Source organism: Callithrix jacchus, chromosome 2 (assembly GCF_049354715.1).
Source record: "Callithrix jacchus isolate 240 chromosome 2, calJac240_pri, whole genome shotgun sequence".
Lineage (NCBI taxonomy): Eukaryota > Metazoa > Chordata > Mammalia > Primates > Cebidae > Callithrix > Callithrix jacchus.
Window position 1 is genome coordinate 199,123,004 of NC_133503.1, and position 22,344 is coordinate 199,145,347.

A 22,344-nucleotide genomic window follows, 5' to 3' on the forward strand; every position below is an offset into this window, starting at 1 on the left:
GTGGAAGAGGGGAAGCAGGAGTAGGGGACAGGTGAAATTTCTAAATTTAAGGTGAATTTAAGAGAAACAATCACATTATCCCCCCCCAGAAAAACAAACCCCTTAGCCGACGGTCCTGGCACTTGAGCATACACCAGTGCATCACGCAGATGGCCAGCCACCTCAGTTGTCTGAGGCAGCAGGTGCAGGTGGACTGAGAGCCACGCATTCCTAACATTCCAGGCCACGCTGGCCTTCTCAAACCACACCTGAGGAACTGCTGCCTTGGGCTAACGAGAAACAGGTCTGTGTGGACCCAACCTACACATCATAACCACAAGGCATTTACATTTACTTGCAGGTGACATGCAGCACAGAACCCCAAAACACATACTCACATCAGCCGTCGGCCAAAGGTCTTTAACCACAGTTTCAATCCGTTTCACCACCTCTCTTCTCATAGCTGCTTCTTCAGGACAAGGGGACATGAAGTTATAAAAGTCAATTATTTCCTCATGTAGTCTAATGGACAAAAGAGAAAACATACTAGAGTCACAATGAAACTTCCTCACATTTCCTGTTTTTACATCAGGATAACACTCAAACATATTCCTGACCACTCAAATTCAGTTTCATTTCTCCTCTGAAGTATAAAATGAAATGAAAATTGTGTCCAACAAAATTACACAGTATGACTTGGTATGACTTGGTACCACTGAACAACTGAATTTTGTCAATACCAAACATTAATAAATTTACAACTGGCCTTTGAAGACGTATCCGACAAAAATCACCTCAGGGACTTTCCATGGGAAAAATGAGAGCAGTCCATCCAGGAAGTGTGAAAGCAGCTTTCCCATGAATGTGGCACAGTCAGGCACAGTTCTGAGGGCAGGACCCAGCTCCAGTGTGTGCCCCAAGCCCACTGGCACCTCCCTGAGTGCCTCACACTAAGGAGCATGGAAGGGCCTGAGATGGGCCAAGATGTGGGGAAGGAACACGTGAACAGCAAAAAAGGCCTGTGAGTCCTCAGGGTCCCAGCAGCCCAAGTCTGCCCAAGCTACCTGGTGACCATCCACTAAATCCAAGTTTCACCCACCACAGTCTCGGCAGAGAGAAACAGGGTCCCTGGAGGCAGAAAGCTGATCTAATTCAGTACTCAAGTATTTTCTCCTTAAGAGGCCAACAAGGAGGTTAACACCCAAATGCCTGTGTGACCCAAGTAAGTAGGGCCTCTCTCTCTTAAACAAGCTCCAAAGCAGTGTTTGCAAGCACCAGGAGCACGGCCTGGAAGATGCCTCATGCCACCACCTCAAAGGTGCTGATCTCCTTTCACCCCGGGGGCTCCAAGAGCTGAGGTCAGCCCTGTGGCCAGTGGCACCAGGCTGTCAGGAGTTAAAGCCAGCGCTTACACCAATGACTGTGGGAAAAGTGCCCTCATTCTCTTTTAAGGGATTAATTAAAGATGGAGAGAGGGGAAGGCAAATTATCCAATCCTAGGAATTGTAACAAATCAAACTGGCCTGCTTCCATTCTAAGAATCCTAGGAATTACAACGAATCAAATTCACCTACTTCCATCCTAAGTTTGATTAATAAAGCAACAGAAGACAAAACAGGGCCAGCCAGCAGCTGGCCAAGTGGAAGCATGCAGCGCCTCTTACATGACCTCCCAGTGGTGAGTCCAAAGCTGAGTGGACCTGCATCAGCCTACGGTTCAGCTCTTGAGTAAGGTTAATTTCAACTGTCTCTCACCTGGAATATCGCCACTTCCCACCCCGCCAAAAAAGTCATTTGGAGTAAGCATTCCAAACCATCCATAGAGGGTTTAAGGCGAGACTTCAGTAGCAGCAAATACATGCTGGGCACCCTTGCTCACAAAGCACCTGCAAATCAGGCCCTCCCTGGAGCCTAATTTTATCTATCACGTTTAATTTTTAAAAATAAGAAAAAAACCTCACCCCAAGCATGGTCCCAATTCAGACAGCCACCAGTCCAGCTGTTAATGAATCCTAAAAGGACCACGCAACATTAAAATATTTTTTTCCAAACTGATCAAACTACAAGAACTTGGAAGTAAAGCTTCTATCTTTTCAACAATTACTGAACACCAACTACATACTAGGCATTTAACTATCTTTTCTTCCAGCTCAGGAGGCCTTTTTAAAGTCTGAGGTGTTATCTAAAATTTCCTACCACTTAGTAAAGTAAGCAGGACTAGATATGCCAAGTTAGCAGGTTAACATCCACACCAGGGAAGAGCCATAGGCCAGTCTCTCTCCATCAGCAAGAGTGTCTTGGGTGGACTTCTTCACCTTCACCAGTCATTATCACTGTCATTGCAGAGCTTGTGGCAGCTGTTGGGGCTGGTGAGTAGGGGTACAAGGAGGGTGGAGACAGTACTGGGCTATCCATGAGAACAGCACTGGGAAGTCTGTCCACCTAAACCACTACACCACGTGGCCTCCTGCACCTTGCAGTCCTGTTGTGAGGATAGTAACAGGAATAGGGAAATTTAGAGAGATTCTAATAAAGATGAGGGCTTGAAATTATTAAATAATTGGCCCAAAGTCATGGGAGAAAGCCAAAGCTAGCATGCTAAAACTCTATCCACATCCCCCAAATTTAACTCATTAAAGCATACTGTAAACAGGTTGTTCCAATTTGCCAAAATGCCACTCCAGGTTTCCACCTGCAGAGTACAATGTACTGTCAACTCTAAGCTGTACCTGAAGTAACAGTAACATTAAATAGGTTTCAGGACCTGTACAGCCACACTCTCCACCTTCAGGGGCATCCCTGACTATCAAGTCATGCTCCACCCTCCAGGAGAGGAAGAGCATGGAGGTAGCACCTGCTGCAGTCTGCCGCAGACACACAAAATTTGCATAACATGGTATCTGTTTTTGTCAAATGTCCGTTCACTCGCAGATGTAAGAGAGGGTGGCTAGGTATTCCTCCCCTAAATCAGGAGAGATTAATGACAAAGAGTGGCCTGCCCATGCTCTTAGCAGAAGTGGTGCTCAGGGGAACACAGGTCTATGGATGTTGGCATTGTGTCCAAACAATAAGACACATTAATAGCCGCACCTGTCTGAAATATTTAACAAAATGGACCTAAAAGTGAGCAACTGCTGTAACAAATATTAGATAATAAGAGCCAAGAATGTTTTTGTTTTGCCTTCTCAGAACAGAAGGAACACTGCTGAGGGACCAGCCCAGCCATGCCTCTGAGATGAGGGAGTCGCACAAGGCGGCCCGGCGAAGCGCCCCAGGGTCCTTCTTCCAAGACAGCGGGGACCAGCCAGGTGCCACATGACTCTAGAACTGCCCACAAGGATGAGTGGGAGCCTGATGATGGCCTCGGGGCAGTACCAACCGTCATCATAACGACCTCTGGGCTGGCCAGGAAAAGCCCCCAAGCTGTCTTCTGCTTGGCTCTTTGTGAGGCCCTCAGAGCGCAACAGGTGGGGGCCAGGTGGAACACTGACCAAACTGAGGAAAAGTGCACAGTAAGAGCAGCCCAGCCAAACCTACCCACATGAGGACACCGCCTTGCCGTGCCCACCCAGTGGCCTCCCCAGCCCCTCAGCCTCCCTGCAGCTGGACGATTCTGGAGGCCATCTGTGGATGGACCCAACTGTTCATTGCTCCATCTCCAGTGCCCAGAACAGTGCTTGCTGTGCATGGAATAAATTCACCAAGTTTTGCTAAGGTATTATGCTGACCTTGTTGTCACTGCTCATGTGCATTCTCTTAAGATACCATCTAAAATTAACATTCTGAAAATATTTTACCTCTGCACTGAATAACTTGATTTGTTAGCAGAAACCACTTAAATGGCCAACTATCTATCCCTTTAAAGTCTCAACAGTCACTAAGCATTTTGGATGATCTCATTCAATACTAACATTGCCAGGACTTTTCACTGTCTGAGGAAGCTGCAGACATACCTTCACAGATAAACCCCGCTGACCACAGGCCACGCCGCCAGTGTCAGTTACAACACACCTCCTTTCCTCATCTATGACTTCAAATACTCAATATATCCACTGGTTCAATTCTCCAAAAGTCTGCTGCAGAGTATATCAATGAAAACTTTTAATCATTCCTACTCAGCAAAATAAATTTATTCTTATGTTCTGACATACCAAACCTCCAGGGAATTTACAGCTGGCAAGACGTCTACATAAAACCACACTGAAGTCTCCCATCCACAGACCAGTCATCAATACCTTTTAGAGCTCAATTTCAGTTCTGCTCACTAGTGTTCAGTCTCCAAATCGGAGAAAGTTCTACACATTGACCATCAAACAATAAACCCCTCTACAGTGGATCGGAGGTGGCATCTCAAAGCAAGTAGGACACAGTGACAACCCTAGGCAGCTCCAGGACCCTGCTGCCCCCAAGACATGCCATCAGTCCCCTCCCCAAGGGAAAGGCTTGCAATACCTCGGGAAGCAGTGCCAACCAAAAGTCAGCCTGACTATCCTCCCTGCAGCCTCAGGCACCAGTGAGACCTGAGAAGTGCCTGGGAGGGCTTTCTCAGGAGGCTTTCTGGGGAAGGAGATCACATTAGGCTGCTGCTCTCCAGCTGAGGGCTGTTAGTAGCCCCAGAAACTCCTGTATGATGATACAAATCTCATTCTCAGCTGAGGAGCTAAACAGACCAACTGAGGTGGGGCCAAAGGACACAACGCCTGGAACACTGCACCCAGAACCGGGAGCAAAGCTTTCCACTGCTCCATGGTGGTGACTTTCAGCCTCATCTTAGACTTTGTCACCATTTGGAGTTGGCTGTGGTGTAGAAAAGGAGCGGGATCTATGAATGAAGCAAGCCTCTGACACTTGTCTCCATGAAGTGAAATCCTGGGACACTGGCAAGGCTCCTGCCCCACACAGAGCAGGGCAGCTTCCTGACAATTGCCATGGAGCAAGCCCCAAATAATTCAGTGTCTGATTATCTGAAGAAAAAAGGAAATGGTGACAGCAGAGTTTTTCAGTGAATTTTCACTGTAATCAGGAAGCTACTAGAAAACAGAATTCTGAGATATTATTTCCTAGTGTACATTTTCACTAAAAATTAGAGAATAAAGTTCACTGAAAAACAAAAGATCACTCTCATTTATAATCACTACCTTGTAAGAGTTCAAACCCATAGAAAGGTAATTACTAACTTCTCAATTTAGTAAATTCCCGATTTTCTGCTTTTAGTACTAAAAAGCAAGATCGGCAATGTTTTTGTATTTTGGTATCTGGTATATGCTTGCTGTACATATTTATGAGACCCAACTTACTGAGTTATTCCAAGAGCAAAAGAAGGATCCTACAGTTAGAGAACAAAACTCTATTATTCCATAGCTAATAAAGCTATTGATGAAAACAGGTGACCCATTTCAGGGGATGATTTTCTGCTTTAGAGATGCTTTAGAAGATGACCTAATGGGATTAACTGGTTTTCAACTTTGTCTAAATTTGAATTAAAGCCAAAGCCAGAGTGGACTGAATGCTTTTGAAGCTGAGGCCAAAGAGGTGAAGCAACTCCACCGTCCTCTGCCTCACTCAGGCCGGGGCGCTTCCTATCCCTCCCAGGGCAGAGCTGGCTCCTCCCCCATCTCAACCCCAAAGCTCTGCCCTGCCTTCCCCACAAAACACAATTTCTAAGTTGTTCAAAGGTGACTTCTTCGTAGTCAACCCAAGGAGGACAGGCAGCTGCACCGCAGTAGGTATAAAGGACAAAGGAGCTAAGGGGCACAAAGGCAAAGGCCATAGCCCTGAAGCCAGGACAGTGTATATAAAACAAAGCACTTTAGAAAGAACAGAGGAGCCAAAGAAAACACACCAAATACTCCATAACGCCAGACTCTGTGTGGGGAACACACAGGAGCATGCCATGGGTTTGCCTGTCTAGGACGTTCCCCTAGATTTCAAATCCAATAGCTTCTTTTTAAGCAAAGTGATGGTCAAAGGTCAGATTTCATTCAATGTTTAAGGGAAAGGAAATGTCACAAAAATGAAGATGCCTTCCTCTGATTTGATTACAAGAAATTTTAGCCAGGAGGGTTGGCCTAAGCCTGTGGTCCCAGCTAGTCAGGAGGCTGATGTGGGAGGATAGGCTGAGCCCCAGGATTTGAAGCTACAGTGAGTGTTGATTAACCACTGCACTACAGCCTGGGCAATGGTGCAAGACCCCATCTCAAAAAAAAAAAAAGTTGTTTCAGCACCTTAAAGCCACTGAGTATGAGCCACACTCTGAAGAACTGGCGCTTCCAGTCTTCCCAACTCACTGAAATTTCAGAACTCTCAACACTCAGTTCTGCAGCTCTGCCCATGTTAATTATGTGCCTCAGTTTACCTTTAATGCCCTATTAATCTCATCAATTCTGAATGCTAGGGAAAAAGTGATTTTAGCAAACTGCATGTTAATTCAGTTCCCAGTCTTTTCCATTACAACCTAAAATGCGACAGAAAACACTGGAAACTGTCATTAACTGTTAATTTATTCTCTCCCTCTCCTTCTCCAACTCTTCCTTCAAAAGCCTTAAAACTAGTGGTTTCTCAGAAATCAAAGTTCCTCTCCTCAGCTCCACAATGTTCACTATGCATTTTTGCTTAAAAAACAAAATGCCTTAGTGAAAATATCTGGAGTTAGCTACTGCAATTTTGTAGCTTTTATAACATGCATTGATGCGATTACACCAAAACAACTGCTTCAGAAACCACCGCGTTGCACTGATGGGGTCCGGATTAGTATTTCACTTTAACTAGGAAGAGCAGGTTGCTGAGCAAATCACAAGTAGAGCATAATGAGGAAATGACTGCACTGCTCCTACTATTTTGGGGGATCGATGATCCTCTTTAAAGCATCCATTTACTGATACAGTAAATGAGCTAATTATAAATCATTTTTATTTATTTTTAATTATGTTACAAGGAAACTAATACCTGCACAAATTAGAAAACCCAGAAGCAGGTCTTCAAGGCTGCTTTTTTAAAATCAAGGCTGGAAAGAAGAAAAAGCACTGAAACTGTGAATGAAACCCTTCATTTTCTAGGGCTGCCAGTAAGCTGCTTTTGGAGCCTGCCTCAGTTCCTCCCACTCTGGGCAGGGACCTATCCGTGTGCCTATCTTTCTACACAGGGGCTGTGAATGAAGCTGCCGGCTCAGTTAAAGACAAGGCCAGGCAAGTCCCCAGGAGAATATGCTTCAGAGGGAGGGGGCACCTGACAGCTACAGAAAGAGGAGGGGGCACACTCTCCTGGAAAACGAGCATGAGCTGTGAGCCTCCTGAGACGGCCAATGCCAACTCAACCAAAAATGTTAAAGTTAAGACCGACTAACATTCACAAAACAGCCAGGGCAGAAGGGCTCTCTAGCGTAGGAATCAATGCAGAACTCAGATCTACATGAATTCCACTCACAGCAAATGTAAGCCTTCTTTCCCCTTCCCTCCCACATCCCTCCTGGAATGAGCCACATAAAATCCTGGAGCAGGTGATGTCCCAGGGCCAGTCAGCCTCACTGAATGGTGACCAGAGGGTGCCTTTGCAAGTGCCGGGGGGCACAACACTCTTCACCCAGGTAGAGCAAACCCAAGCACACTGCAAATCCCATGAAAAGGTCCTGGGACTGCTCAGAGGAGAAATGCCACAATCTTCTCTTCTCCTCAGAACAGAAAGAAAGAAAGGGCTTAGGTACCAGAAGCCTGTAGTAATTAAGCCACAGAAAAAATACTTAACTTGGGATTCCGCATTGGTTCTAAACCCACTGCTGAGAAGAAAATGAGGCACCAGACCAGGATGAAGCCCTGCATTTCACAAACCGAGTGAGCAGATACTCAAGCAGTGAGGCCAGAACTACTCAGAAGCACCCCACGCCACAGGTACCACCCAGGGCAAATCCAGGGGAGCTACCCTACCTGCTTAACACGTCCTCAACCCAGCTCAGGGCAGAAAAACACCAAGGGGTTCAGTCTCCCAACACTGGAGTCTGAGGCACCCCACAGTGCAATCGAGGACCCACAGACTCTGCAAGAGATTGAGGAGAGACCAAGAAGGCACTTCGTGAGCCCCAGCTGCTGGCTCTGAGCCACCTGCCATCCAGCCTGGCAGTGCAGCCATAGCACAACTGCTGACTACCGAAGGCCACCTCTGGGTGCTCCGAGGGAAGCACGCCTGCTGTGAAGCTGTGGAACTGCAGCTGGAAGCTAGCGCAGGCCTTGTTTGCTAGCTCAAGCATCTGATCGCTTTTGAAATGGAAACAGCTATACTTTGTTGTCTTTCCAGATATGCTTACACTGCATGAAAGACAAGTGAGCATCATCTTTTGCGGCGACAATACAAAATAAGAGCCAAGAGGCTAAAAACATGAATATCCTGGGACACTACACAATATCCACATGACCAGCATGCACACTAGATCGTCCCAAATAGTCTCTGAGGCAAATGCTACTATTTTCATTTTTCAGATGACAAAACTAAGTATTCATTAGACATATGGTAACTGGCCTGAGACCACACACAACCAGGACCCGTCTTCAACCTGAACTCTGAGCCACTGAGCTGGAAACCACACTCAGGAAGGAACGCAACACCGAAATAGGCCAGTCCTTTCATAAAGAGTGAGAAGTTGTAAATATAACTCCAATTATTCGGAAAATTATCATCAAGAAAGCACAGGGTAGATGGCGACAAGGAGTGGTACAAGAGGCCCTGAAGAAGCGACTGCGCTAGGGTGGCAAGTTGGGGACCAGGTAGAGCCCATATACTAAGAGAGCTAAGATCACCCCAGGGAGGCTGGGCCAGGCGGGACAGACACTACCACCCATGGGAATATGGCACCAGTAACAAAGTATCCAAGACTTAAGAGAAGCACCTCCCACACTAAGGCCAACCTCAGTCTGCACCGGATCTCATGGAACTGAGGTAGCAGTAGGGCGCTGGAGGGAGGGTGCTCAGGACAGTTGGGCAACCAAAGGCAACTGCCCATCCCGGGGGACTGGGTCTCCCCTCTAACTGCACACAACCCTCCAAGCCAGAGGGAACAGGCAACATGCATGGGTTCTGAAGCAAAGAGTGGCCCAGTCACCTGCGACCCAGGCACATGGCAGCTTCAAGGTGTGCACCCTCAATCAGTTCTTATTCGGGAACTTTGACCACTCAATGCATATGACAAAAAGGCACCGACAGCGGCTCCTATCTGCAAACACAGCGGAGGACAGTGGATGCCAGCCAGGTTGAGGTGGCACAGCACGGGTCACAGCCAGAGGACATTGCAGGATGCCCCGCAGGAGCACAGGGCTGATCCCACAGAGCTGACCAGAGGTAATGCTGGGGGTGTCGCCTCAAAGAAACTCACCAGAAGCGTGAACCACGTCAGGAACTTAGAAATCTCGGGAAGCAGTCCTGGGAAGCCTGCTGGTAGTGAGTGTGAGGTCTGTGGAATGTGCTGCAAATCCTGGTTTCCCAGGCAGGGAGGGAGACTGCAGACCCTTCAGGAGCCCAAAGTGCCTGAGGTCTGATGATGACGTGGCTCCCCAACATGGTGCTGTGATGAGGACTTAATGAATCCTCACTGGCAGGTGCTCAGCACAGGGGCTGGTCCTCAATCAGGGCTCCCCGCAGTAGTGGTCATACATACGCACCAACTGTGAATGCTGAAGGTTCACGGACATAGAAACACCACCACACACTGCAGGAGGGGAGAAACCTAACGCTGGGCTCCAACCTACACAGCCCAAGTAAACCAAGACTTCATCAAAGCTTTTACTCTGATGCTTCTGCGCTTAGCCACTTAGGCTTTTCACCATGTTTTATGTTCTTAGTCTCAGCAGTATCTCTTAGAAACTAGTATTTCCAACTGAAGTTGGACATTTGTCGCTTTCAAGCAAAATAATTCAGCTAATTTTATGTAAAGATAAGACTTTTAATGTAAGTATTTCTGCTGACCAATCCATGTGTCCGTGTACAGGACCCTAGAGGGGTCCTACAGTGGCAGTCACCTAATTGTGCTTCTGGGTGGTGGGACTGAGTGACTTCAGAGCTTTAAAAAACAAACCATGAATCAGTTTTTAAAAAACAATGTCATTATTTTTAAGTTAGCACAAAGCACTCTTAGAAACAACCTCTATCTAGCTTTAAAGCAATCAGCAAATGGCAGTGTAAGAGGGCACACACCCCAGGTGGCCCCCAGCCTCACAAAGGAGCCTCTCTCCAACTGGTGGTGACAGCACCAGGTCTTCCTGTTCGGTTGAGAGAAGTCGCCCTCAGAATCCTCTTGGGAAAATCAGGGCATCAGCTGTCCATCTCTGGAGTCTCTGAATCATTCGGAGACTGAGCAGGCCCTCAGATAGCATCGGCATCTCTCCTGAGAAGCCAGACAACACTTCTGTGGACCCAGAGACTGGAACTCAGCATAACTGTTTTCCTCTTCATTAGCTTACCCCTTTGGCCAATCTTGCTTTGCTCAACATTTTCAGTGGCTGAGACTACCTGGATTCCAACGCCGGCTCTGCACCTACCAGCTGTGTGACCCCCGCCACCTCTGCCGAGAACAGCCTCTCCCAGGAGGGTGGCGGAGACACTGCATAAAGGGTGAGGTCTCAAGTCAGGCCAGGAGTGATTACTATGTGGCGAGGACTGTATACCACCTGCTTGACGGCAGCAAAGGAAAAGCTGAGGTCCCCACCAGTTAAGGGTGGCTCTGTGAACAGCAAGTCATCTTCCCCATCACAGGCCTTATGGCTTTATTCTAAAACCAATCCTAAAACACCCTCTTCACTCAACAAATCTGCAAGCTTCAGTTCCTTCCGCGCCTTCATCTCCCTGGAGATTCCCACAGGTTCCCATCCTTTTGAGTGTGTCTCGGTGCGCTATCCTTCCACCCATCACGCTTGTACTTCAGCATGAACATGTCTCTTGTGAGTCAGAACCACAAACTCTAGACAGATTCCCCTTTAGCTTTCTCCCATGAGGTAACTTGTAATGACACTTTAGAATTTCTTTGCGTTTCACAGGGCATGCAAGGTATCCTCTTCTAATTTTTGGCCATCATTTTATAGTTGTTCATTTTTTATAATGTTTTCCATAAGTTCAGAGAAGATGCCTATAACCAAAATACACTCTACCATGTTGCTCCACAGGCCCATCTCTGCCAATTCATAGAGACCTTGCGTCGCTCTTCACTCCATCACACCAGCGTCCTGTCTTCAGGGAAGTGGGAAGGAGCCTGGGTTTGAGCACACACAGGCTGCCATCTGGGCACCAGTGCCTTTATTTTCTAGGAGCGCCTTGGGCAAGATGCTTGGATCTCTTAATGCTTAATTTTTCTCTCTTGAAAATGAGTTCTTGTCCAGGATTGCGAGACTGCATGTCAAGCCCCCACACAGCAGTGCTGACTTTGAGGCAGCTGTGCTCCCAGTCCTGCTTTGTCTTTCAATGGCCAACAGCGAGTAAACAGCTCATCAGATGCTCCACTTCTCAGAGAGTGCAACTTCTAAGACGACTCCAGGTGACGGAAATCCCGCTCTGCACTGCAGCCTCCCTCCAGGCCAGCTCTGCAACACCTCGAGAAAGCACAAACCCCAAGCGCACTACCATGCAAGACTGGCTTCCCGCCGAAATCCTCCCGACACTCCCAAACCCAGAGCTGTCGACTCTGTCCCATGGTGGCTGTCAAAGTACCCCACCACATCTGAATCTGATCTCTTTAGGTAAACAAAGTGAAAGGCCCTCTACTAACATATCCGAACCACGTCCCTAGAATGAGTTGCTAGGTTCCAGCTCCGCATGCTGGCGATGTCTTGTTCAACTGAACACTTTCAGGAGGAAAGTGCCCAGATGTCAGCCCTGAACTGACATTTCCAAGTGCAGCACCTTTTGCCAGATCACATCAGCCTGTCAAGGCTTCAGTCTTCTGTGTACAAAACAGGGATAATATCACCTACTTCATGGGTCAGCTCTGGGAACCCAAGGAGCAAACTCATGGAGAGAGCTAAGCCAAAAGAGCCCCACGCACATGAGCCACAGTGGTGCTGGGGACCAGGAAGGAAGTGACCGTCTGCACCATCATTAACCCACATGCAAAAATGCAAAAAAGCTGAGAGACCCATCACCTGCATGCTGGAGTAGACGCTTCAGGTCACAACAGCTGCTCCGTTTGTGTGGTGCTCTGCTATGAACCTATTTTGTGCTTCATGTGCTATTCTAACAGCGGCTTTTTGAAAAGGATTTGCACTGGAAACTCAAACAATTTCCAGAGCTTTCACAGTGGTAACTTGCTGAGTAACACACTTTGACTGTTGTGAGTTTCGATTTATTTCAGCATCAGTTACCGTATCAAACAGTTTCAAAAAGAGTCTGAAGGTGCTGCAGTTCTGAGCTATCCAAATATATGGCCATTTAAATTTTAATTAAAAGTAAATAAAATTCAGCTTCTCAGTTGCATTTGTCACATTTCAAGCGCTCAAAAGTCACATATGGACAGTGGCTACTGTATTAGTGCAAAAATGGAATTATTCCATCTCTACAGGAAGTTCCACTGAACAGCACTGTTCTAGTTGCCTCCTTACAGTGCCCTGGCCCTTCATTTTGTTTTCCTTCACTCTACACAGAACGCTGTGTTAGAAGCTGCAAAGAGTGCAGAAAACACTTCATCCACTCCTTCTACTATGTGTACGGAATAAAAAAACCTTAACCAACTTTAAACGAGTGACACAGAGCAGCACACACAGCCCTGACAAAGTACATCAAGTGTACCCTTAACTCTGGGGAGATGAGATTCTTATTTAAAGCTGTAGATCAGTGCTGATGCACCTTCAGAACAGTTCAAAAAAAAAAACTATAACAGACATTACTGAGGCACTGTTAAACATTTTTTTTAAATAGAAAGGTATCTTTCACACCCCTCCAAAGACTCAGAACTTTCCGTCTTTAGCAGTTTTCATTTTGGTCTAAAAGCAAAAGTTGTATTTTCAAAAACCAAGAAAAATGCTTTTCGCGTCCAGCTGGCAACAAGAAAGACTTAATTTTTGGTTTCAATTTCCTTAAAGGGAGGAGAAAAGGGCAGCAGTGGCCTTTTTAATTTCTCACATGACAGTTCACAGAATGCTTCCAAATCTTAAATATGCCCTCTGAGGTGGGTGCCACAGGCTCCTGCTTCACAGGTGGGGAAACTGAGGCTCAAGTTAGAACCCGAGACAAAACCAGCCACAGTCACACCTGTGAGTATGACATGGGGTGACCGAGCTAGGCTCTCGAGAGCCAGCATGTGGCTCCCAATGCTGCGCAATGGACTGTGGCCAGCAGGTCTGAAGCAGAAACATCGAAATAATTTGACTTTTCATTTCCCTTAAACTACTCCACCCTAGCCACTGCTTCAGATCGACAGGATTCCAGAAACGTTGCAATGATCTGAAATCTCTTTCAAACATCAAAGGACAGAAACCACCTAACTCCCACATCCTAGCATTTGGGAAACTAATTCCAACCTTAAGCCACGGGAGAGCCTAACTGGTTATGCAGAGCAGCTGATTTAGGAAAGAACAAGATCACAAGCCCACAAGAAAAGGCGTGTTGCTGACAATCAAATACATTCTCTGCCAACAGGGACCCTCAGAGCTGCTCCCATCCAGCCCGCCCTGTCAGCCGAGAGATGGACAAACTCCTGCAGAGGTCCACCCGAACCAGGCCCAGATGGGGCCCACCCCCTGGCTCACTGCCAGCAACGAAGTGCACATCACCAGAGTCCAGGACACGAGGGACAGGCTCACAGGGCACCTGCTAGGTGGCCCGATGGTGGACAATTCATCTCTATACTTCTCCAGGCTAACTTTTCATAGGTATTAATTTTTAGAGTAAGAAACAAAGAGCAGTTAAAACGAAATGATGTTTTCAAATGCAGAGTTTTCTTGAGTGTTTTCTGCTTTTGCATTCTACGTTGTAAAACAAAACTAGTTTGGTCACTCTCCAGGAAGGAAGCAGATAAACTGCAGCAGACTTTATTTTTTTAGATTCTAAGACAAACAACAAAAGTTTCCCTCAGCATTTGGTTTATGAATACTCCATCGACGTGCCATCCCCCACCTGCTCGCCTGAGCTGGCAGATCCTCTTTCTGCTGTTCTTTCTTTGGAAAATGGTACTCAGTGTGGGCTATAATACAGCTCCTCATACAGCTTTTCCTTCCCTGAGGAGACTCAGGAGGGCAGTGGGGTCAGCTTTATAGGAGCAGCAATAACCCCACGAGAGTCAAAGACAAAAAAACCAGAGCGGGCTCAGGAAGGGACAGAGGGAGAACTGGGTGGCAGTTTTCTTGTCCCTCCTAAAGGAGGCCCTGTGCTCTGAAGCCAAGGTTCTGGGGAAGCCAACATTCCTACAAACCTGGGCTGGCAGGACAAGTGTTGCCCACATCTTCTGCAAAGCAAAGAGGACTGCTACGACCTTAGAACTGTGTTCCAAAGGTGACTCTTGGGTGAGTCATCAACCGCCACCTGCATAGGAATGACACCTTTCCTAAGCTAGCGGACACAGGACACCTCATGAACAGGATACCTCATGAACAGAACTTAGCAATCACCGTATTTTCTTGTATTCACATGACTTTACTGCAAACTTTTCTTAAATGACGTATTTTAAAGAACGTCCATCTGAGAGCAGTACAGAAAGGTTCCCACGGCTCTCCTGGTTATGGTGGCTGCTTGAGTTTAGTAGTAACCACCAAGCCAGAGGACGGAGCCAGCAATCTCTAAGAGTCATTGTGATGAGCTGGAGTCCAGTCAGGGGAAAAGTGTTGGACAAGAACAACCACAACCTCCTCGTCAACCGACTGCACAGCAGGGGAAGTCTACCCACAACAGAGCCTCCTCCCCTCAAGGTCCTACACACTTCTTCTTGGAACCTGTGGCTCTGGTGAGGTTATCACACCATGATCATGTTGTATGACTACATGACCTTTAAGGTAGGCAGGTTATCCGCAGAAGCCTGACCCAATCACACAAACCCATAGAAGCAGGGGACTTCCTTCAGCTGGTGGGAAACTTCAGGGAGACTGAAAGTATCTTGCTGGTTTGCAGATGGAATGCAGGTGGCCTTAAGAAGCTGAGAGAGCCCTGCCCACTTCCCCTGCTGCCAGCTAGTAAGCAATTAAGGCCTTCGGTCCTGCAATGAACTGAATTCTGACAATAACAGGAATGCGCTGGTAAGAGGAGGTAGATGTTAGAACACAGGGGGCTAACATCTTGACTGTAGCCTTGCAAAAGCCTGAGCAGAGAACCCAGACCCGCCATCCCTGATCTGACACACAGCCCGCAAGACCATGAGTGTTCTTCTAAGGCTCTGAGTTTATGCTAACTTGCTACACAGCAACAGAGAACTACTACAACACAAAAATCTCAAAAATGGGATGTTGTATTAGTGTATACCCCCAGTGTTGAGAGAAAAGGCATCCTGCCACCTCACTCGGGCACATATTTACACGAGGTTAGGGGTCTTGGACCCCTGTCAGCACTGACCAAGACCACCTGCCTGCCCTCCCTGAGGTGCCTGGCTCCCAAGGCAGATTTGCAGTGGCATGTTTCAGAGAGGGCGAGGCTTGCCATCCAATTCACTGCAGAGAAGAGACACCATTGGCAAGCCAGCAACACCTTGAAAGGGCCTCTCCACAGCAACACTGTGGCTTCTTCAATCTTCTTCAAGTCTGGGTGGTCTGACTCTGCTACCCCCCCCCACCATTAGTCCAAATTCTGGTTGAATCCTCAAAAATCAAGTTTCTAAATTTGAGTATCAAGGATTTTTTTCTTAAATAACGACCTTTTTTACTCCACAACTACAAAATCAGATCCTAAACCCTATGACCTAACCGAGGCATAAAAATCCTTATTTTCCAAGGATAACTACTAACTCTTCTCCCACAGGATGCTTACATGAATCCCTTTAAAATGAAGATTAAAATCGCATGTTAAATAGTGACCAAGGGAAGTTTGAGACTTTACCTTTAGACACAAATCTTAGAACTTTTTACTTTAAAATACTTACTTAAAATTACTTTTAAAAATTACATCACAAACATGAGTTATGAATTATTCCTGAGAAAAAGCAAACTATGTTGTTCCATCAAATGGTCACAGCAGCAAGACAGAGCCCACTTCACTCTGACTTCCACAGTATGAGCATGAAGTTATTTGTTCGTGAAAGGATTGCAGGCCTCTCATTCCCAGCCAGTTTAATCCTCTGACCCTCCTTTTCCAAAGAGTCTGTCGTACCCTCCTGGGCAGCCCTTCTCCAAGTGTCAGCTGTCCTGACCTGGCCAGTCCTCGTCCAGCAGTGGCAAAACATGCGGTGCAAGCAGTTCTCCAGCACAACTTTCCTCAACCCCAGCAAGCCAGCGTCTCGCACTCGATTTTCAGTTTCACCTTGTGGAGCTGGGCCATGGAACAATGGGCAGGAACAAGCGATGTTATTACTAAATGAAAGGAGTGCTGGAAGAGTTCATTTATGAAATTAACTCTGCCTCCAACAGTACAGGATCAAGTATCAGCTGCTTAGTGTGATCATCCATGCTTCTCTCCACAAGCTTATACCTCTGGGACTCTGAGAGTGAAACCCAGAAAGCAAGACCCACACGTGTCACCGCTGCCCTTTGAGGCAGGTTTTGCGAGAATCTCTCCCATGCATCCTGGACATGCAAAGGAAGAAATGCGAGGGAGAGGCCCCTAGAGTGATGCCTCCCCACTCCGCAGCAGGCCCTACCCAGCATCACAAGGATGTTTCAGGCAGGTCACACCTGCTCTACTTTATGTCAGTGAAGTCAGGCTGCAGGAAGGGTGGGATGCTGGTTGCGCCTCCAAGCTCTGATGCCTTCAGGAAAGTATCGAAAACAAACATGCCCCAAGTTGGAAATGACGCTCACCAGGGGCTCCTGGGGCACCGCTGACCACATCCCGATGCCGACATTTGTCGGTCTCTCTCAGATTTTAAGAAGAGAATATCCTTTGAGTTAATGGAAGATATTAGAAAGTGAGATTAAATAACATCAAGAAACCTGCAGAGGAAGGTGCATACACCTGCTGCACACTGCAGGAACACCTGAGATGGCACAGCCTTCGAAAGGCCAAACTGAATAGAAGCTGTTCAAGGCCCGGGACACCATCACGGATTTTCATTCAATTACACTATTCCTGGGTCTCTGTAACACACTAGTAAGGACGTGATCAAATAACCGACAGCCACACTCCCACTGTCACTTAAACAGGACTTTTAACCTGAAGGTTTCCAAAGCTGCTAGAAGAACCATGGCAAAATAATAACAGCCCAAAGCACTGCTGGGTCAGATGAGAGCATGCGCCAGTGACAGCAGTCAGAGGCTGGAATGCAAAGGGCCCAGGGCCTGTCCACACACCTGCCAATGTCCGTAGGTCAAAAGCCCAGGTCAACAGCACGGCTCACGCTAAGCACACCACTGCCAAAACAAAGGTTTGGGATTTCAATCAAATAATGTAATAAGACCAGAGCCAAAACTAGCGTTTCACCTCCTCTCCTCTGAAGGTTCTTGCACCAATCCCTGTCCTCTTTCACCTGCTTTTTCTTCATCCTACTTGAGGCAGACTGGCAGTCTCACAAGACCAAGCCGCCAAGCAAAGTTTCCAAGGGCAGAAAACTCCTCCCTAGAAAAGGACAAATAGTGTGGGTTGCCACATGGGCTACCAGGCAAAAACCCAACTGGGTTCAGCCGATATGCCACAGCAGGCTCACCCTCCCCTGAGGACTGCACACTGCATTTTCAGAAGTGCACATACTGGGATTGTGCCACAACTCCAAGCAGCTTTTCAGCAACAAGGTCCTTTTACTATTGGCCAGGCCAGGTGTGTCTTTAACGCAGTTATTTCCTTCTCTAAGTCCCAAATGAAACTTTTTGGTGGCCTTTCCCAACACTCTGGGTAAGCTGGTGGCCAGAAGCAAGTTCCAGACAGAACTACTTCTTGATACCAAAAGATTAGTTCATATAGGACCAATGGGCCATGTGGAAATGATCACCAGGGTCACCCTGCTTCCTCTAATCACAAGCCCAACTCCACCACTGCTCAGGTTTACTACTTCCTTTTCCTTCTGAAAGAGCAGCTCAGTAGCTTACCAAGCAGAGGTCACCCTGCCCTTCTAGGCACATAGCAAGTAATCCTCACAGGCCCCTATGGGCAGAGGTGGCAGCAAGTGGATGCACCCAGGGCTATACTGGAAGCATGGTACACACCACCCAGATAGGCAAAGGGGAAAAGGAAGGTTCAAAGCAGGTCTGCATTATGAAATCAGAGCTCATGGCAGACTTCAGAGCGCTCTCTTATGCCCTACATCATACTGCCTTACAGCTGGATTCTACTAGGTGGACAAGGGCTGGGGCCAGGGGCCAGGACCCAGGGCCATCAGAGCAGCAGAGCCCTGGAGGTGTCGCTGAGTTTTAGGCTTTAGTCGTTAATGTGGGGGACTGGAGATGGGGGAGGTGCCATCAGAGGGTGAAGGGGAACCTGACCAGACTTGCTGGCTGAAAAGATCGCCCCATTGGCAGGGATGGGAAAGGACCCAGGCAGGGCCAAAGTGCATCAAAGGTACCTCTGGCTGCTTGAGCAATCTCCACAGAGGTGGCAAGAGCCTGCCTGAGGGTGGAGGATAAGGTGTGGAGAGATTCAAAGGGCCAAACAACATCGATGAGTGACTGGACGTGAGGGATGAAGGTGAGAGGAGACTGCACAACGGAGCAGTCTCTTGTGCACTAGGCAGGGGGGCTTGTGGGCAAGTTCCAGGGTGGGTCAAGATTACGAGATTTTGTCTCCCATGCTGTCCCTACCCCAGAAAACCCCAGATCCTAGCCCAGTGGGCTCATTCACTAACAAAAGCAACGCTACCTACTGAGGCTGACTAGAGTTACCAGGAGGATCTTGGGGACCCCAAGGGAGGTGCATGGGGCCTGATGCGCTGCTGCTCTCCAAGGGCAGAGGTACAACCCAAGACTGGCAGAGACCATGAGTCTTCCTATTCTTTCTAGCGCCAAGAGACACGGAGTCTATTCCAGTTACATAACAGGCTGTAAAAGTAAAAATCCACCCAAGCGAGTCCTTAGGTATGTACCGCTCTACATCAAGAAAAAACTGCTCCCAACCACCTGCTCTCATAAACTTCTACAAAAAAGAACCGGAGGGAGAGAGAAGAGGAGGCTGCACTCCCACCAGAGTCTGCAGTGCAAGTTTAGGCTTCGGGGAATTTAGAAAGTAACACCTGGAGCCCAAACCAGGTGAAATAAGTTACAGAACAGGCAGCTATTACAGTGCATCACACGCTTTAAACAAACATCAACTTAAGCCAACACACAGAAAGTTATAAGAAAAAGTGTACTGTAAGGAGGAACTGCAACACCTAGCAATTGCGGGTATTTGTAGGACTCCAATGCCCGTAACCTCATACTCCGACAAATCTTTGTTTTTTAAATTGACAAAAAAAAAAGTGTAAGGAAAACATCATTTAAGTCTTAAAATACTGACACACAACCTAATATAAATTATTTTCAGACGCTCAGAAAAGCCCAAAATGACAAGGGGGCTGTGTAAATAGCATCACACCTGAGCAGCCTCACCTGGGACAATTCCAACCCCACACACCACCTTTCCTTTCATTCCTTGCCGTCTGTAGGTGCACTAAATTTAAGTAGAACCTCTAATTCCCTCCAGGAGGATGTGGAAATACTTAAAATAAAAATGGCATCTTCCAAAGAATAGCATGTATGACAAATCTGTTTTTATTTTCTTTGAATAAAGCCAATTTTTATAAAATATAGATGATGCTTTTTGTGTTCATTGCAGCACGAAATTAAACCATACAAACAGCCCCCGCAAAAAAATTTCCTCTAAGTTTACTGATGGTTAAATCGTAACACTACCAAAAACTCAATTATCTTTTAAAGGAAATTTCTCAAAAAAAAAAAAAAAAAAGAAAGAAAGAAAAAGAAACAAAAAAGAAGTTAATATTTACTTTCGATGTGATCTGAGTTCCTGGCAACGCTAAATTATGCTGCAACTTACATGAAACTCCAGCCACACTTATCTGTGCCGCACTTTGACAAGGAGTTCCCCGCTTGCCTGGAGGTGGGTGGAAGGGGAGAGAGTCGATTTCCCTTTCCAGCGTCAACAACAGAAAAGGCAAATAACTGCAGGTCCTCTATTCAGCACCCTTTTCTTGCACTGTTACTTGTAGGATCTGGGCAAGTCACTCCATTATAAAGGAGTTTGATATTTAAAAATAAAAATAAAAAAAACTTTCGGTGCAGAGTGGGGCCTTGGCCTTCAACATCCATCCTCCACACGGAGCCCGGGAGCCCGGAGCGGGTGTTTGCACCCGGCGCTCCGGACAGGACCGCGGCCCCCGCCCCCGGCACCCTTGGCCGCCCCGCGCACTCACCCCTGGATGCCCGGGCTGTACGCGCGGCTCTTCCACGGGGTCCCGGGCCGCGGCGCTTGGGCCCCGGGGCCGCCCCCTCCGCTGAGCGCGGCCGCGCGGCTGCCGGACAGCAGGTAGTTGAGGCCGTAGGTACTGGCCTTGTTCTCGCGTTTCCGGCGGCCCGGGTGGAACTGGTGCTGCGGCGGGGAGCCGGCGGGCGCGGGGCCGCGAGGCCCGGGGTGCCCGTTTGCCGTGCCGGGGGCACTGGGCGCGCCGTCGGCGAAGTTGAAGAAGGCGCCGCTGCGGCCGCCGCCCGGCCGGCCCAGGGAGGCGCTGCTGGAGGACGAAGAGGAGCAGCCGGGGCTCTCGGTGCCCGACTCCGCGTTGGACGAGGACGACGACGAGGACGACAGCGACGGCGACTTGTGCAGGCGCCGCGCGCCCTCGGCCGCGGGCCCCAGCGCCGTCAGCAGCGCGGGGGGTAGCGCGGCCGGCGCGGCGGGGCCGGGGGTGGGTGGCGGGGGCGACGCGGCGGGCAGCGCGGGGCCCAGGCCGCCGCCGCCGCCCCGCCCGGCCGCCCCCGCCGCGGCCGCCGTGTCCAGCGCCGGCGAGTTGAGGCAGAAGTAGGACGCGAAGCCCGAGCCGCCGCGGCCCACGCCCTGCGAGGTCTCCCAGATCTGCATCCACAGGGCATTGGCCGGCCCCTTCTGCTCGGGCTGGATCCAGGCCACGCGCGGATCCATCCACGCACCGCCCCCGCGGGGCCCGCGCGCCCGCCCGCCCCGCCGCGGCCCCGCCCCCGCCGCGCCCCGAGGCCCGGCCGCGCGCGCACGGACGGACGGACGGACGGGTCTGGGCTGGCGGCGGCGGGCGGGCCGAGCCCCGGCCTCCTGCTCGCGCCGCGCTCCCGTCGGGCTCCGGCGTGGGGACGCGGCGGCGGTGATGGGCCCCGGCAGGCCGCGGCGGGCGGCTCCGGCGCTTGGCGCGTCCCGGCAGGCGGCTGCGGTCTCCGAGCTCCCGCTTCACGCGGCGCGGGGCGGGCGCGGGGGCCGCGGCGGCGGCGGCGTTCCACTTGGGCCGCGGGGAGAGGCCATCGGAGAGGGGCGGGCGGCGGGGCCGAGGGGGCGGGCCCAGGCGCCGCTCTGCTGAGGGATCCGCCGGGGGCGCCGCCGCCCGTGCGCCCAGCCCTCAGTCACGCTCGCGCCGCTGGCTCCGCGCTCTTGCGGCGGCGGCGGCGGTGGTGGCGGTGAAAAGACGCTCTCCGCGGAGACAGCCCGGAGGAAGGTGGGGGCCGCCGCCGCCTCCGCTCCAATGAGGGGCGGGGGCGGGGACGGGGGCGCTGTAGGAAGCGGGGCCTCCCTCGCCGGGCCGTGTCGCCAGTACGCACGCGCGGCCGATTTCAAATCCTCACTAGACACCGCCGCCGTAGTTACCGCGCCTGCGCGCTGGGGCCCCGTCGGGCGCGGGCAGGGTGGGGACGGCGTCAGAGGCTACGCGACTGGGAGGGGCTGGAGAGAGCGGCGGCGGCATGAGCCCTTCCAGACTAGGCCGGGGTTGGGTGGAAGAGGCAGCCGCTGGAAGATCCGCCGCGGCGCGCAGACCAGGGCGTGCAGACATGCGTGCTAGGGCCGGGGTCTCCTGCTGCCGCCTGACCTTGCTGCGCGTGCGCATGGGCGCGGCCGTCGCCGACGCCGGTGGAAGTTTCCGTGCAGCCGGGCGGGGCAGCGGACGCCACCGCAGGCGCTTCCCCAGCTGGCGGGCCCTTCCCCCTGACGCAAGAGCGGGCCTGGGTCGCAGATCCCGCCCCAGATCTCTCAGCCGAAGGGCTATGCAGCGGGTCACGCTGCGACTGGGGTCCGCGCGCCGACCCACGTGCTCCCTGCACCTCGCGGGTGAGCGGCCCGCAGGCAGCGCCCGGCGGCTGGTTCTGCCTCTCCGGAGCCGGGAAGG

General features: G+C 49.9%; 1 protein-coding gene across 2 annotated transcripts in view; it reads right to left on the bottom strand.

Moving 5' to 3' along the window:
* The window catches only part of TENT4A (terminal nucleotidyltransferase 4A), a 41,014-nt gene extending 19,364 nt beyond the window's left edge, over positions 1-21,650 (bottom strand). For both annotated transcript variants that reach the window (XM_035291795.3, XM_035291794.3), the window contains exons 1-2: positions 20,416-21,650; positions 378-501 (exon numbers count right to left, since the gene is read on the bottom strand). In XM_035291795.3, the coding sequence (XP_035147686.3) occupies positions 378-501; positions 20,416-21,137 (846 nt within the window). In that variant the 5' untranslated portion in view covers positions 21,138-21,650. The remainder of the gene's footprint in view (positions 1-377; positions 502-20,415) is intronic.
* Positions 21,651-22,344: the final 694 nt, after the last annotated feature.